Source organism: Mauremys mutica, chromosome 4 (genome assembly GCF_020497125.1).
Source record: "Mauremys mutica isolate MM-2020 ecotype Southern chromosome 4, ASM2049712v1, whole genome shotgun sequence".
In the NCBI taxonomy this organism is placed as follows: Eukaryota; Metazoa; Chordata; order Testudines; family Geoemydidae; genus Mauremys; species Mauremys mutica.
Window position 1 is genome coordinate 48728955 of NC_059075.1, and position 16320 is coordinate 48745274.

General features: G+C 42.1%; 1 protein-coding gene across 1 annotated transcript in view; it reads right to left on the minus strand.

The window, feature by feature from the left end:
• AKAP6 (A-kinase anchoring protein 6) overlaps nucleotides 1–16320 on the minus strand; it is a 304961-nt gene that overhangs the window by 209329 nt on the left and 79312 nt on the right. Inside the window, exon 5 of the mRNA XM_045013477.1 lies at nucleotides 574–696. Within this exon, the coding sequence (XP_044869412.1) occupies nucleotides 574–696 (123 nt within the window). The remainder of the gene's footprint in view (nucleotides 1–573; nucleotides 697–16320) is intronic.

Consider the following 16320-nt stretch of genomic DNA (forward strand, 5'->3'; position numbering starts at 1 on the left):
TCCAATGCCCCTCAATCTATAATTATTGCCTGTAATATATACAGATCTTATTTCTCCAAGTGTTTTCTACTTCCACACAATGTTTTGTTTTTTTGCACAAGAGCAAGAATAGTGACAGTTACAGGATAGAAAATGTACAGCCGTTAAAATTACTGAAATGATAATTTCAAATATTTTATTTAAACCATTCTGTACTAAGATTAAAAATGTGGCAGATAGTAAAAATAAATTAGAGCTTCATTAATACTGGACAGAAGAAATAATTTTACTTTCACCTTTTATTATTTCCCTTTTCTTTCAATCTGAGGATAATTTCTGAATTGCAATATAATTTTTTCTAATTTCATTTTCAAAGAGATTTTTCCTACACTATGGTTGCTAATGAATGCAGGAAATTTTTTTTTCTTTTAGAAGGTGAATTTGTTGGAATTTTGAATAATACAATTTGCTACACTGTAAATACGGCATTAAAATATAGGTGTTGGCTAATAATTAGAAAAAATAATCTACTAACAAAAAGCACAGCAGAACACTTCAATTACTTATAGCAATCACAATATAATCTTGTCCTACCAAGTGTGTCTCAAGGTACAGTTTAAGGCTGTCTGTCTCTGCTTTAGGAGGAGTCCAATTCTCTGTCGTTTCCATGGCTTCATTTAACCAGTGAATGAATTCATCCAGCTTGCTTACAAACCCCTTAACCAGATAAGAAAAAAGAAAGAACAATAAAAACATATTTGTTAGTACAATCACAATCTGGAAAAAGCACGCTCTTTATTTATTTTTTTTAAACCAGCAAAGCACTGCATAGTGAAATCTTGTCCTCAACAACCATGCAAAGAATGATAAAAATTGGTTAGTGGTCTTCTGATAAAGGAGGAGCAAGATTGTGTTCAATGTGTTTTGGGATAATCTAAGGTGGACTCCTGGGACAGACCAGTGTAAAAGATTCATTAGATTGTGGCGAGAGGGAAAAACAATGGGGTTTTAAAAGTGAAGGGGATTTGTATGAGTGGCTGGGTGAGAGGCCTGGGTTATGATAAAGGATGGGTTGGAAGCCCCTATTCAGGCAACCAGATGTGGCAGCTGCATCACTTCTAGTGATATACAAGGTAGAATGTGCAGCATTTAATGTAAGGACTGCTGGTCTTTTATCACAGGCACTATTAAATGATGCCCCTGACTTTACATGACTGGATGATGCTCTAAGGCCCATTCTGAGTGCAGATAACTCCACCAGAGTCTTCTGTTCAGCATGATTCAAAGGGAAGGTCAAGAGGGTAGCGTGGCCATGGTGTTTACATCGACTTAAAATAGATCTTAAGAGTATGTTCATCTAATATGACCATCCCAGAATTGCTTAAGATAATGCTAGTACTGGTGTATTAGTTTTTATTTTTATATTATTTTATATTATATTCATAGGCTTGTTTAGGATACTCAGGACTCTGGTATCTGTGCACCTCCCATAAATTAATTAAATTATGCCTTCAACAGCTCTGTGAGGTAACAAAAGTATCATTCTCATTTGTTCCCCTTTGTATAAATAATTCAATATTCATTGGGAGCAGGGGACTGGAACCAAGGTCACTCTGCTCCCATGTGAATGCCTGGGTTCAAATGCCTATTCCTGGTGAATGCCCTAACCACTGGGCTAAAGGTTATAAGGGGCAGAGGGGCACTCCTCTAGCCCTTTAAAAATGCTTGGAAAAAAATCTTTCAGGTCAACAATTAGTTGAACCCCAAATAGATTTTTTTTTATTTGCCAAAAGTTTTAAATTTTAACAAAAAATAAAAATTCAGAACTACCACGGAACAGGGCTCTACCCTCTGGGCCTCAGAGAAGAATACTACAAATCACATTACTGATTGCTTGTCACATCCTAGTGATGTTATCTCAGAAAAAGGTGATTTGATATACACATACACACACACAAAATAAAGGTGCTCTCTTATACAGGCTTCATGTATTTTACTAATAAATTAATATATTACACCCCCCTTTAACAGAGTACTATGTTTTAGCAGAATTTTTCAAAAAATATTTCAAGATTTCAAGCATGTGATGCCGATACTCACTAGTACAAAAGGCAGCGCTCAATAGTGACTATGCTTGTCCCTCAGAATATTTGTATTTTTCAATATTATATATGGGAACCCTCCAGTTTTAGATGTCAAATACTTTTTCTCGCTGCTATGAAATGTGCCACATCTAATATGCCTGTATTTACCACATGGGGGGGAGACAATCCACAACAGGTATATGACCTGAATCATTTGCGTTGTGGGGTAGGGAATGTTTGAAGGGTGTTTTGGGCCTTAATAAATAGATAGATATCATGTAAAGCTATGAGGAGCCAGAATCTTTTAGTTTAAAAAAAGATAAATATTCAAAAACAGTTTCATTATGGACAATAAAATCCCCACTAAAAATAAATGGGTTGGTGGTGAGCACTGAGGAGACAGCTAAAGGAAAGGAGAGGCATGATGACAGAACGGGGAGATCTAACCCAGGCTATGTCCCTGTCAGAGAAATATTTTCTGCTACAAAACACAAATTACAATAATCCTACTATTTTTCAAACGATGGCTATAAAATTTTATTGAAACCATTCAAAGAACACATCTGTAGAAACTGAAAATAATTTAAAAAACTAAAAGCCTGACACTGAAAATGACTGTCAGAGGATAGATAACATTGTCCAGCTCCTGAATCTCAATGTCTGGGTAAATACCACCATCTGGAGGCCTAATGGAGCATTGTCAGTCCTACAAAATCTTAAGGAGGGAGCCAGCCCAGTGCTGAATTGTAAGCATCTAAATTGGATTTCTAAATCTTACATCTGAACATTCAAATATGTGCCTATTTTTGCAAGTAAGTGCTAAGGAACATCAAAATGCAGATTTGGATGTTCCACAACTAAATTAACACCACAATTTTACTTGACTTGTCATTTGAGTTCTGATAAAATTAAAAGGAAAACCCATATAGTTAAACACATGACAATGGAAATGAAGACAATACATGTGAGCCTAGATCAGACAGGAGATTTCTTTTTCATATTTTCCACAGGTTTATCTCAAACTAAATTCAACATTATGTTGAGGCACCATAATCCTACTTCATTTATCACAAAGTAATGATCAAAAAATTTTTCACAGTAGTGCCTAGGACTCCAACTTATTTATTTTAATAGCCTGGTGCTAGTGGGCAGAGAGACACCTTTATCATCCCAATGCCAGCCTCATGACTCATGTCTGCCTGGAAGGCAGCTCCAGTGGAAATTGAAATCTATGCAAATACAGTCAACTGGATCAGATCTGTTGCTAAAGACTAGACTACAATCCTGCTCTTGAAGCTGAACATCTACTTCTTTTCAGAGAGACAAGGTGGGTGAGGTAATATCTTATTAGACCACCTTCTATTGGTGAGCGACAAGCTTTCGAGCTTACACAGAGCTCTTCTTGAGGTCTTCTCTTTGGCATTATTCCAAGGCCTCGCTACATACAAACTTTAAAACCAAAATCAGTATTTTCAAACAATATGCTGCTCCTTTATCACTTTAAGCACTGATGCACACATTTGGGTCTTGCTTATTCCATCTGATAAGCAATAGGTGTTGCTACTTTAGAGCTAAAGCATACTTTTAGGCAGAGCCTTGAGCAAAGGATGGTGCATAAACTTAGCACCAGTCAATGGTTACCCTGCAAGACACTCCAAGTCACAACCTAGTCTGTACTGAAGATGTGATTACCACTCTATTGACTGGCTAGAAGTAACAAAACATCCTATTTAGAATGATGAATACCTAATGAATGTTGAAGATGTACAGTAAAAGACAAAAAGGGGCCATCTTCATGCAGTTTGTTTTGGATATTTCCTAAAATACATATATATTTTAAGAAATGTTTTACACAAATTTGGGTTTAGGAAGTTCTAATATGAAGAAAGATTTGCCTCCTGATAAAACAAAGTATTCTGCAACACTAGAAAAAAAAATGTAATGCAACCCAGTCAGAAAATGAAATACAGGACTAATTACACCATGCAAAAGAATGGAATTTAGTGTGCAATCATGAACCCAGACTCAGGACTGATCAAGGAAACAAATAAATATTATAGGAAAGCAAAATATGCACAATAATATTTTGCATGGTTTCTTCTCCTTATTTCATGCATCTAACAGAAATGGCTGTACATCTCTATCATTAATAATTTTTACCACTCTCTCTCTCTCTTTTGTATTTGTGGTTTACCTGTTTCTTTGTCTACACAGCTTTCTTAGACAATTTTAAGATAGATAGAGAAAGTCTCAGCTGGTGTAAATCAGCTTCAGTTGCTTCAATGAAGCAAGGCCGACCTATAATAGCTATGTATCTAATCCAGCCACTATGATGCCTATAATTAAACTATGATATATCACAATGTTTTAGAATCTGAAAAATCCCAAAGTTACTTGTATTATAGCAAAAAATTGCTATAAAAACAAGAACTCATCAGGAGAGAGAAAAAAGGAGACCAGGAGGGAATTCCACTGTAAACGGATCTCTCCCTTTGAGACCAGCTGCATCAGTTATGTGATGTAACTGCTCTGTATTGTCCTAGTAAGCGAGCCACTGATTTTATTCCAGACCCCTCCTAGCAATATTGTTACTATGCTATGTTTGGAAAAGTCAAATGCTACATAGTGGATATTTGGTAGCAACCTCCATAGCTAAGGATACAATGCAGTTTCCATGATGATCTTCTGTTTGAATGCAGGGATACATTTCTGAAATGTGCACCTATTAGGTTTTTCACCTGATTATAGGTTGTGACACTATGGAACATACATTTTCCTTTGTGTAAAAAAAACCAACAACATTTTATTCATACTTATTTTAAACAAAGCTACAGGAAAAAATTGTTTAAATTTAAAACTTGGCATGGACATAGTCTTCCCTGGGGATCTATAGCTATTTCATCTGGGTGGATAAGGATTCAAAATAAGAGAGCTGTAAGTTTTGAAAAAAATCTAAGTGTGTTCAAGGTATCTGGTAGGCTTCTAGCAGAGCCTAGTAACATATTGCCAACCCCAACAGTTCAAAAACTCCCAAATCATGAGATTAGACTAAAATCCTGAAACTTCTTTTTCAAGAACTAGTCTTCTTTCAATGCCCTCTAATGCCCCTGCCTATCTCAAGAGATAGTGTGTAAAAATAACAAGTCAAACATTTGAACTGTGCAGAGAAATTGGCAGGCCCTCCCTCTCCCGCCTCCTTCCCACTATTTAGAGTCTTTTCTGATGCCCTTTGCACCTGCTTCCCAAATCCCTACCACTGCTGAGAGCCCTTCCAGGCACATCTTCTCCCTGACACCCTCCTCCCCCTCATATCTGATTCCCCTTGGCAGATTCTTGCAGCCCTTCTAACTGCTGCCAGGCAGACTCCAGAAGCTGATCAGCCCCCCAGTTCCTCCTTCTTTGAAGGCTCCAGAAGTGCCTGCCATGTCTCCAGCCTAGAGAAGGCCTGCCCTGAGCTTGAACCTCCATTAACTCCCCCTTCCAGGATTGTGGGAAATGGGCCAAGGCTGCTCCTACTAGCCCCAGGGAGGGTGGCTTTGCTCTGCTTTCTGCTCCAGTGTTTTGCGCTGCTCAGAGCACCTCATTACTGCAGGAACTAGCTGCCTCTACCTGCAGATCACATGGTAGAACAGGGAAAACTACAGTCAGACCAGGGAACACTCCCTATCTGCCTGTAGTGTTTGCGGAATTGAGAGGATGTTCAGGGAGGGTACTGGCCCTCTTGAATCTGAATTTGGCTATGCATGTTTCAGAGAGATACTTGTAATGTCGTAAAACATACACTATAAAATAATACAGGATGTGATGTGGCAAGTTAACATTCATGTGGAAACTTTAATGTATGCAGTTCCTGGGCCAAATTCTGCTCTTTGAAACTATGCAGAATTCACTTGGGTTGCATGTGCAGCTGGAAACAGTATTTGACCATCTTGCTTCTTGAAATTTTAAGCTGTGCAATGTTGACATTGCTTGACAATTTATTAATATTATTAATTTGCATTTAATATGCACATTGAATTATTATGGATTGCATCACATACACTTAATAGAGTACTTTTGGACACAACTTTTATGAAGACACAAAATCTTTGGAGTGACTAGAACTAAGATTTGAAAAGATGTTCCAAACAGGTAGAGGTCCCAGATATATAAGCATGTACTAAAAATGTCTATTTACCTATAGACAAAATTATCACCTTTTTAAGGATGACCGTCATACCAGTTTTACAGAGACACAGAACCTGCCCTTTATACCACAAATCTCATCATAGACGCACAAGAGAGCAGTACTAGTGAAATCACTACACTAGATCTCCCCCTCCTCCCCTTTAGCTTTGGGCACACAAAGGAAGTTTTGTCAGTAAAAAAATTGGTTATGAGGATGTGTGTTAAAAAATGACTCTTCAATTTTATTGCAAACAGAGAATGTTGTAAAGTTTGCTCCCAATTTACAAGAAAAGACACAAAGGGGCTACATACTGGGATGAGCTGCCTCTAAGGGCACTTCTATCACAGAATGGCATTAAGAAACCCTTTTGTTGAACCACAAAAGGACTTGCATGAGAGTCTCAGGAGGGACTCAGTCCTGCCCACTGGACTTCATTTTCAAAAGGATAAAAGTTCACTTTCTTCATAGGGAAAGGTAAGTCAAAGGAATCGAGGTACTCAGGAGGATGAGACTGCACAAACAGCCATCGTCAGTTTAATTGGCGCTAGATGCAGAGGCAACAGTGCAATCATCAGTAGTACAGATTATAGAACTCCCTAAGGAGGAAAAAAATTCCTCTGTAGTGTCCTCATTGTGATGGCCAGTGAATCCACTGACCTCATAAGGACATAATGCTGACCAACCATAACATCAACAGAATTCTTCTATTCTTTTCATAACAATCCTACTTAATCTAGGATATGACAACTCAAGGCAACTGGAAATTTGAAGGAACCAAGCTAAAATGAATTCATGGAGTGATTAAAATATTTACTTTCCTACTTCACACTTGGCATTCATAGCACAGTGTATGTAACACCCAAGTACATGTTACTTTTTAAAAGGCAGCTTTCAAAAGTTGTTAGAAAGCGTCATGCCTACAGGGTATGTTCAGGCAAGGAGAGTCAGATCCAAGAGTGTAATGCTTCTAATATGGGCCTTGTGTATACTAGACTATTTCTCTTAATATTTCCCACTGTTGCTACTAGAGCTACAGGATTGCTGTATAGCTAGCAACAGGTAAAGGATAAAGGGCCAGTATTGTCCAAAGGTGTGGGAGCTGCTGTAGCAAAGGAGTGTTAAGAAATCAGCTGGAGTGTAATACCCTAAACTACAGGAGTGGATTCCTCCCCTGAATATGATCAGACTTTTACGCTGGCACGTGTTGTTCCCTAAGAATGAGGCATCAATCAACCAGAGATGTAATAGGTTGGTTTCATCTGCCACATCTCTCCAAGCAGACTTAAGGGCATCTCATGAAGGTCTGGTGGAGTTATGTATGCTAGCACTTACAGACTAGACATTGGCGTATAGTGAAAACAGCCACTAATAATACAAGTGGCCAAAGTCAGCTCCATGTTGACAAACTAAGTGCACCAGCTGCTGCCCCAGATCACAGAGCAGTATTCAGCTGAAGCAAACACCAGGGCCAATGCAGATGTACAAAAGATTGAAGGGTCTGCTCCCAAGTTGGTTCCTGATAGTTTTCATATCAAGGTGGTGTGAGAAGAGATCTTCATTTGCAGGTGTTCCAGTGTTCCTGAAGCCAGTGTGTCAGGCTACAGTCAAGTTTTACTCCCAAGTACGTGACAACTGGTCAGAATGGCAATGGCCATTCTTGGGCATGGATCATGACGGGTTGATTGGCAAGATGATTGTTTAGATGGAAGTTAGTTGTCACTATCTTGGTTTCACTGAGAATTAGACTCACTGATAGAAGCAGGTGGTCCAAGTAACCATGTTTTGGCTGTCAAGTATCAAGGGGTAGCCATGTTAGGCTGAGATTCCCTTTCTATCCTATGACAATCGTTTTCCAGGGTCAGCACTACAGATGTCATCACAATACACATTTCTCAGCCTGTGTTTCAGGGAGGTCATATAAGGGGGCAAGTCTACTGCCATCATGTGGAACCCACCATCTGTATGAAAAAGCTAAAGTAGACAAAGTACAAAAATCAGAGTGCTGGGGTCACAAACCCTAGTGCTGGGGTCAGCTCTCAAAGTGCTGTTCCTCCATATCTAGGGAATCTCAGCAGCCAAGAGGGACATCCCTCCATTTGGCTATAAAGCACAGTTAATTTTGCTTCAGGAAACACCCCCTACCATTGACAGTCCACTGTCAATTCCTGGCATTGCTGTTGTGTCTCACCTCTTTCGTAGGCAATACAGGATATAGCATAGTGGTAACTTCCATAGAAGTACTTAAACGAAGATAATTCTTATTTAATTAAACATTAGAAAAACTTATGTAAAATGTTGCTTGTATAAACACAGGTAAATATGATGAGTAGGACAGACAGCACAGCAGAACCTGACCCTGTATTAAGGACTGCACTGCTGCCAAATTACTCTTGCCTCCTAGCAGAAATAAGTTTGAGGAGAGGAGAACATAGGTGTATACTGACAATCTTGTTCAACTTGTCTCCTCAGGTATGCTTATTCTGCACACACCCCACTCCTTCCCCCCCTTGAGCTCTTGAGAATAAAGGAGCAGCTGCCTAAGAGGCTTGGAACTTGCTTCCACTCAGTATGGAAGTCTATGCTAGTGCTGACATTTATCCAAACCCACATGAGGTCTCTACTTACACTTGTACTGGAGCACAACCACCTTGTAAAATAAAGGTCTAAATAGAGAGACTTGTGGCAGCGGGACAAGACCATGGGTGGAATGAGAGAATAGTCCAGTCAGTCTCTGGCTCCCAAAAGACAAATTTCTGGATGCCACAATTACTCCACCCCCATTAAGCCTCTGCCAGATGCTAGCAGGCATAGGCATGGGAAGTAGGGGAGCAGGGGATGCAGCAGCACTCCCAGGCTTTCTGTCCGGTATCCTGGCCACTGGCCCTGAGCCTCTGCTGCTGGCCCTGCTTGAGCCTGGGGACTCTGCTTCTGGCCCCAGGGTCCCGCCCAGCCATTGGCCCCACACCTGGGGGCTCCACTGCCAGCCCCAGAGTCCTGGCTGCTGGCCCCCCATGTGGGGTCCCAGCCTCTGGCCTGGGGTCCCATCCAGTTGCTGGGGCTCTGGGGGCTCCGCTGTTGGCCCCAGGATCCCACCCGGCTGCCGTCCCCATGCCCAGGGCCAGGACCGGCTCTACAGTTTTCGCCACCCCAAGCAGCGCACCGAATTGCCGCTGCAGACGGGGGGGCAGTCCATGTGCCCTTAGGGCGGCAGGTGCGTTTCCGCAGCGGCGGCAATTGGGCAGCAGCTTCTATGTTTAGCTGAAGCCGCCGCAGACAGCTAAATATAGAAGCTACTGCCGAATTGCCGCCACCGCGGAAACGCACGTGCCGCCCTAACGGCACTCGGACTGCCCCCGCCGTCCGCAGCAGCAATTCGGTGCGCTGCTTGGGGGCAAAACAACAGGGACTGCTGCCCCTTGAAGACTGCCGCCCCAAGCACCCTGCCCAGGGCCTAGCTGTCGCCCCAGCCTCCGCTGCCTTACCCCTGTCAATGTCCTCCCCCTCCCAGAGTCATGGCCCTGCTCCCGACCCCAGCTCTAGGGGGCAGTGAGAGGTGCGGACAGGGCTAAGAGGGGTGCAGCTCAGCACCCCCACTCCCAAAACTGTTCCAGTGCCACTGCTAGAGGGAACTGTGGGTGCTTAACACCTTGGAAAATTAGTCCCACAGAGATTGGAGAAACAGTCCAGAGGTCAAATAGCTTCCTAGGTTAAAAAAAGGGATGTGTTACTTTGGGGCACCATTTTCTCATATTTTCTCATTTCAGATGAGGAGAAGATTACTATTAGTTCTTGATCTATCAGCTCCTGATCTTAAATTTGCTTTTCTACCTGTAATTATGTGATCATTTAGTTAGGTTATGCTTTGCACCTATATAACACCTTTCCTTCAAGGATTTCAAAGCATTTTTAAATGTCTGACTTCTGTTTAAGTTTCACATTAGATCAAAATGCTGGATCACTTGCAGCAGGGTGGGAGCGCTACTCATGTTATTTCCACACCACTGACCTGTTCATTCAGCATTTCTGATCTGTGTTCTTTGTTTTGTGAGACATAGTGGGAAGATGACCATGAAAAGAAGATACTGGATGGGTGGACCTGAGTCGACTTAGTAGCAGGAGATCACATAAGGATTTACAGGACATGAGAAATAAGTAATAGGAGGAACCAGGGGCAGGAAGTAAGAGCAGGAAATTATAAGGGAAGAGAGGCATGGCAAGGGGGAGGAATCAGTAAAAGGAGGAGAAGACAGATGTCTGGGGAAAAGGACACGGTGGGTCTCAGTTCTTTTTTTAGCTTGACAAAAACTAGGATCCAACTCAGAATGTAAAGAAAGGTAAGGTGGGACTGGAGGACAGTGGTAAGAACCAGACACAATGAATGATGCCTTGTATGCCATCGTGAATGCCACAGTTAAGGAAAGCTCTGTTCAGATATTCAGGAAGAAGTAAAAGAGGTCAGTTTTACAGACTCAAGTGGCTGGACAGTACAGATAAGGATCTAAACTTTTGGATGCTGAATCCAAATGAAACCTGAACTCTAACCCATTTGAACTTCCTCCTCTCATCACATTTTATCATTTTTGTTTCTCATATTTCTCTGAAAATGTTTTCATTCTGAAACAGATTATAGTTGGGCATGTCTCCTGGGGCCTCTGGTTATCTTGAAAATAATTTTTGTACTGTTGTGTCATTTTCCTTCCATGCTATTTTTCTACCAGTGTATCTGACGGGTCTAAGCAGCTGCCAGGGAATAATCAAGTGTGCCAAAAATGCTGTACTAGTATGGGATACATTTAAATTCCTGTTGTGCAACACCTTTTTGCTGCAAATGTGTCAGAGTATCAAATACCCAGAGCTAAGTCTTTTCTAGGTTTTATACTCTCATGTCCCTGTCTCAGCCAAAAACTAGCCAGATTCTACTGCCCAGCTAAGAGAGAAGTAATGCAAATCTGGTTTAGGTCACACAATCTTGTCTGACTCAACTGTCAGTCCTGGGACCCAGTCTTGCTAACATTTGCCACCATGTAAATAGAACTACAGATGGGAAGCTAATGGGGCTACCCATGGGAGTAAGTGTTTGCAGGATCACACCACTAGGTTGTAACACATACCCACTTATTACACATTCCTAAACTCTTCTTTTGTCTTCTATGGGCAATTGTACAGAATACTGAATCGTAGTAGAAAATATAGCAGGTCTTTCAGCACCAATAGTTCACACACAGGAAAACTGCTTTTGAGATCTCTTACATGGATTCAGTGGTCCCTAAACCCTGCACAAAACCCAACTCACAGATTTGAACAATGCTCCTTTCTACTCATTAGCTATTTATAAAGTATGGATCCTGATCAAAGGCTGTGGCTCAGGCCCATCTCTAATCTGTATTTTTTAATTTTTAATAAAGCAACTGGATACTTTTTTCTTAAAATGCTGCCAATATAAATACTGATTGATGTTGAAACTATTTACGCTACTACAAGGATACTTGGAGATATTAAATCTTTCCCTTCTAATAATTATTTTAAATGTTGTGTTGGCAACTTACCTTTTTCAGACCTTTCCATAGATAATTTATGTATTGGTTATTAGCCTAAGTGCACCCAAAGACTAGCTAATCATCACTTGCCAATTTTCCATATTATATGTACTGTACTTGTATATTTGGTTTAGTTCCATGCCCAGAAAACAAACAGCGTTTTGTTACCATCATTCCAGGTCAATAGGGTGACCAGATGTCCCGATTTATAGGGACACTCCCGATATTTGGGGCTTTTTCTTATATAGGCTCCTATTACCCCCCACCCCCATCCCGATTTTTTACACGTGCTGTCTGGTCACCCTACTGGTCATGCATAGCCTGAGTATCTAGGCTTTGTGCAGACACCATGGTGAGCAGATGGGGGTGGAACAGCCCCTTTGCAGCTGCTATTCCTACCTATGGTTAGCTGCTGCCCCTACACACCCTCTGTGCAGAGTCTTGGCACCAATGAATATATGTAAGTGTGGGTCCTATAGCCCCTCTTCCAGCCTGCCCTTAATGATCCCTCTATACATGACCATCCTAGCAATTGGCAAGGAACCCCCTCTGTGGTGTGTAGGGGATACATAGATCCCCCCCCCATACATGGCTGCTCCACTAACCCATCTTCTTCTTTTCCCTTTATGCTACTTTTCCAGATGAGGCTTGTTGAGATGGTGCCAAATTGGTGTGGCCATACTGAATGAATGGTGTGAGCATAACTTGACATGATTTAAACATGGCTGAATGGCTCCAAAGGATCCTGGGGACAGGTTCCCTTTAAGCAGAAGCAAATTTTATAAAGAACTGGCAAAGTCTGCATGTACGATCGATATTGAACCTATTGGTTGGCAAATATGGGCCCATGCAAAAGTAAATATCACATGTATAAAGTTCCAGCATGGACCACAGATCAACGTGGTTATAGTGACTTTACAGCAAGAACACCATACAGAGCTCCAGAGTGAATGATTGATGAGTGAGTAAACGTGACTAACCCTCCCCCCAGCCCCTTCTAAAACACTAATTAAGTAAAAATTAGTAACCACACACCCACTGGGCATGCTTTTAAGACGTGGGACTCCTTTGAGGAAAAAGAGTATAAGAATCAAGCAAAGTAAATTGCTGTTGGTTGGGATTCCTTAATTGACGCTTGAAGAAACAACACTGCTAGACAGAGTAGACAAAACTCTGCTCTATGGGCTCGAGTAGGATTGTGAACCAGAGGGGTCTCAAGGCAACCAAGGTCTTGCCTTGCGGGAATCTGAGACAGATCAGAGGGGTGAGAAGAACAGACCAGGGGGGAAGAAGCCATCTATAAAGTTCGTAACCACCTTCTCTGTTTGCCAAGCAGGACCTGAGTGAGGCTAGCACAGAGCCTGTTTGTGTATGTTTGCAAAAGAGAGACTCATTAAGAGGATTGTATAGCTCTTAATGTATAGTTCTTAATGTCTAACGTAAGAGTTATGTGCTTAATATAACCCTTTACCGCTTATGTAGTTCCTTCTCAATAAACTGCTGTGTATTGCAGATAATTACAGTAGACCTTTTTCACTGGTATGACAGTAATCTGCTCACCGGGATCCAGTAAAGATTCATTTCAGGGGTAGTAGCGCCCCCTGTTGTCAACAAGGGTCATGGTGGCAGTATGGAGAGTAGAGAGGACTGGATCTCCTTTTTCCTCCACAACAGGTTCCAGCTCCTCCTGGGTATTCCCCAGCATTCCCAGGCTAGCCGGGAGACATAATCCCTCCAGCGTGTCCTGGGTTGATCTCAGGGCCTCCTCGGAGTGGGACTTCCCAGTACAGTTCCAAAGAAAGGCTCCCACAGTGAATCCTTATCAGGTGTCTGAACCACCTCAGCTGACTCCTCTCAATCCAGCAGCTTTATTCCCAGGTTCTCCTGAATAGCCGAGCCCCTCACCCAGACTCAAAGTAAGCCCAGCCATCCTGCGGAGAAACCTCATTTCCACTGCTTGTGCCCGTGATTTCATCCTTTTGGTCATTACCCAAAGTTCATGACTGTAGGTAAGCATGGGATGTAGACTGACCTGTAAACCAAGAGCTTTGTCTGAGAACTCAGCTTCTGCTTCACCACCACAGATCGGTACAATGCCTGCGTCATTGCTGCCGCCATATGAATCCGCCAGTCAATCTCACGTTCCCACTTACCATTCCTCATGAACAAGACTCCTAGATACTTGAACTCTTCCACTGAGGGCAGCTGCTCCCCCTTCACCTGGAGACAGCAGGCTATTTTCTTCTGGGGAAGGACAATGACCTCTGATTTGGAGATGCTGATTTTCATCCCAGCTGCTTCACACTCAGCAGCGAAATGTTCAAGTGTGCATCAGAGATCACAGTCTGAAGAAGCAAGGAGGACATCATCTGCAAACAGCAGAGATGCCACCTCCAAGTCCCTGTTGAGGTTGGTGTAGTCTAACGCCCATCTTAAATGAAATTGACTTAATATCAAGAATATGAACAGAACTCTTACTCTGAGAATAGAGGGACCGGCTAGCACACAAAAGTGGCACTGGCACCTCATGCTCCCGCAACACTTCCCACAAGACGTCTCAGGGAATGCGGTTATATGCCTTCTCCAGGTCTACAAAACAAAGGTAGATAAGATTAGCAAACTCCCACAATCCCTCAAATATCTGCGAGAGAGTTGGTCTGTTTTTCCACAGCCGGGATGGAATCTGCATTGTTCCTCCTGAATCTGAGGTTCAACTAACGGGCACAGCCTCCTCTTCAACACTCTGGCACAGACTTTGCCAGGGAGGCTAAGGAAAGTGATCCCTCAGTAGTTGGAACACACCCTCTGGTCTCTTTTCTTAAAGACTGGAACCACCATCATGGTTTGCTAGTCCAGAGATACTGCACCCACCTTTCACGCAACATTGAAGAGGCATGTTAACCACAACACCCCAACATTGTCCAGTGCTTTTAACATCTCTGGGTGAATCTCGTCCACCCTGGTACCTTGGTTACCACTATGAAGGCACTTTACCGCTGTAGTGACCTCAGCATCAGAAATAGATATGATCTCACTGGGGGTTTCCAGCACTGGCTCCTGAAAGTAGGGCGTGTCCACCGGGTTGCAGAGTTCCTCAAAGTGCTCCTTCCATCTCTTAATCTCCTCAGCTGAGTCAGCATTTCACCACCCATGCTGAAAACAGCCTGGGCAACATCCCACCAACCCCTCCTAAGGTGATGATTGGTTTGCCAGAACACCTTTGAGTAGTCATTCTCCATGGTCTTTCCAAACTCCTCCCAAGCCCGGGCTTTCTCTTCAACGACTGCTACAGCCACAGCCCTCTTTGCCAGCCAGTACCTCTCAGCCGTATCAGGAGTCCAGTTTGCAAGCATTTCCTGGAAGGCCTCCTTCTTCGCCTTGACAACTTCCCTCACCACTGGTGTCCATCAGTGGGTCTTAGGGTTGCCACCAAGACAGTCATCAACCGCCTTCAGGCCGCAGCTTTTTGTGCTGCCTCAACAATTGAAGCCCCGAACATTGTCCACTCAGACTCCATGTCCAAGACCTCACCCAGACTTCTTCTGGAGGTGGGAATTGAAGTCTTTCCTCACAGGATTCTCCACAAGACATTCCCAGACAACACATACTGATGGCTTGGGCCTCCTATGTCTATCCAGCTGGTACCCCATGCATCAGATCTGACTCACTGCCAAGTGGTGATTGGTTGACAGCTCTGCCCCTCTCTTCACCTGGGTGTTCAGAACACACTCCACTCACCCCTCTCCATTAAATTGTACAAAGGGCTTTGTGCCTTCTCTCCATGCTTGGCCATAGTCTAAGAGCTGAAGCTGACAAATGGCCCATGATGTTTGGAGAGTGATCTACAGACAAAATACACACCCTCACCTAGTTGGTATGAGAGCAGCTCTTAGGAATTTATTTTAACAAATGTAATTTATACTTTACTTTTTCAAGTAGCTTTGTCAATAACTTTAAAGTGAAACTTTAAAGCAAGAAAGCACTAGACATTTTTTTCTGGCAGCCACAGGTAGGATTAAGCCCTGATTTTGAAAATAATATGACTGTAGGTTCTTAAATATTACCAACAAATAAAATTATATTTGTAGCGAGATGCTATCACTACAAACTGTTTGCAGTGGATTGAGTTTGCTTTTACAATAGATCTCACAAAATCTATAGAAGTGCAAGTTCTCTTTTGTAAACCTAAGAACAGCTGCATATTTACGCTATTGCTTCTTAATTCAGAACATAAATTTCAGCATTAATTTTGTTGCAATAAAATTTTGTTGCACAGAACATGTATTAACAGTAGAGGCTTCATTAAAGAAAAAAATATTCTTTTCATTAGAGAGTACAGGCTTTTTTATTACAATTTATCTTTTGCTATTACATTTTTAACACTTCTGTATATTTTCATGTGTTTTGTTAATTTAAACAAGAAAGTATATTAAAAATCTGTCAAGCAGCTGCAGTAGTGAGATCTGGCCTCATGAGGGTGCTACATTACCATTTCTTAAAGGATTTTGAAATGCAGCAGAAAGGGCTAGGAGGGAAAAATGGCTTTTGCCTT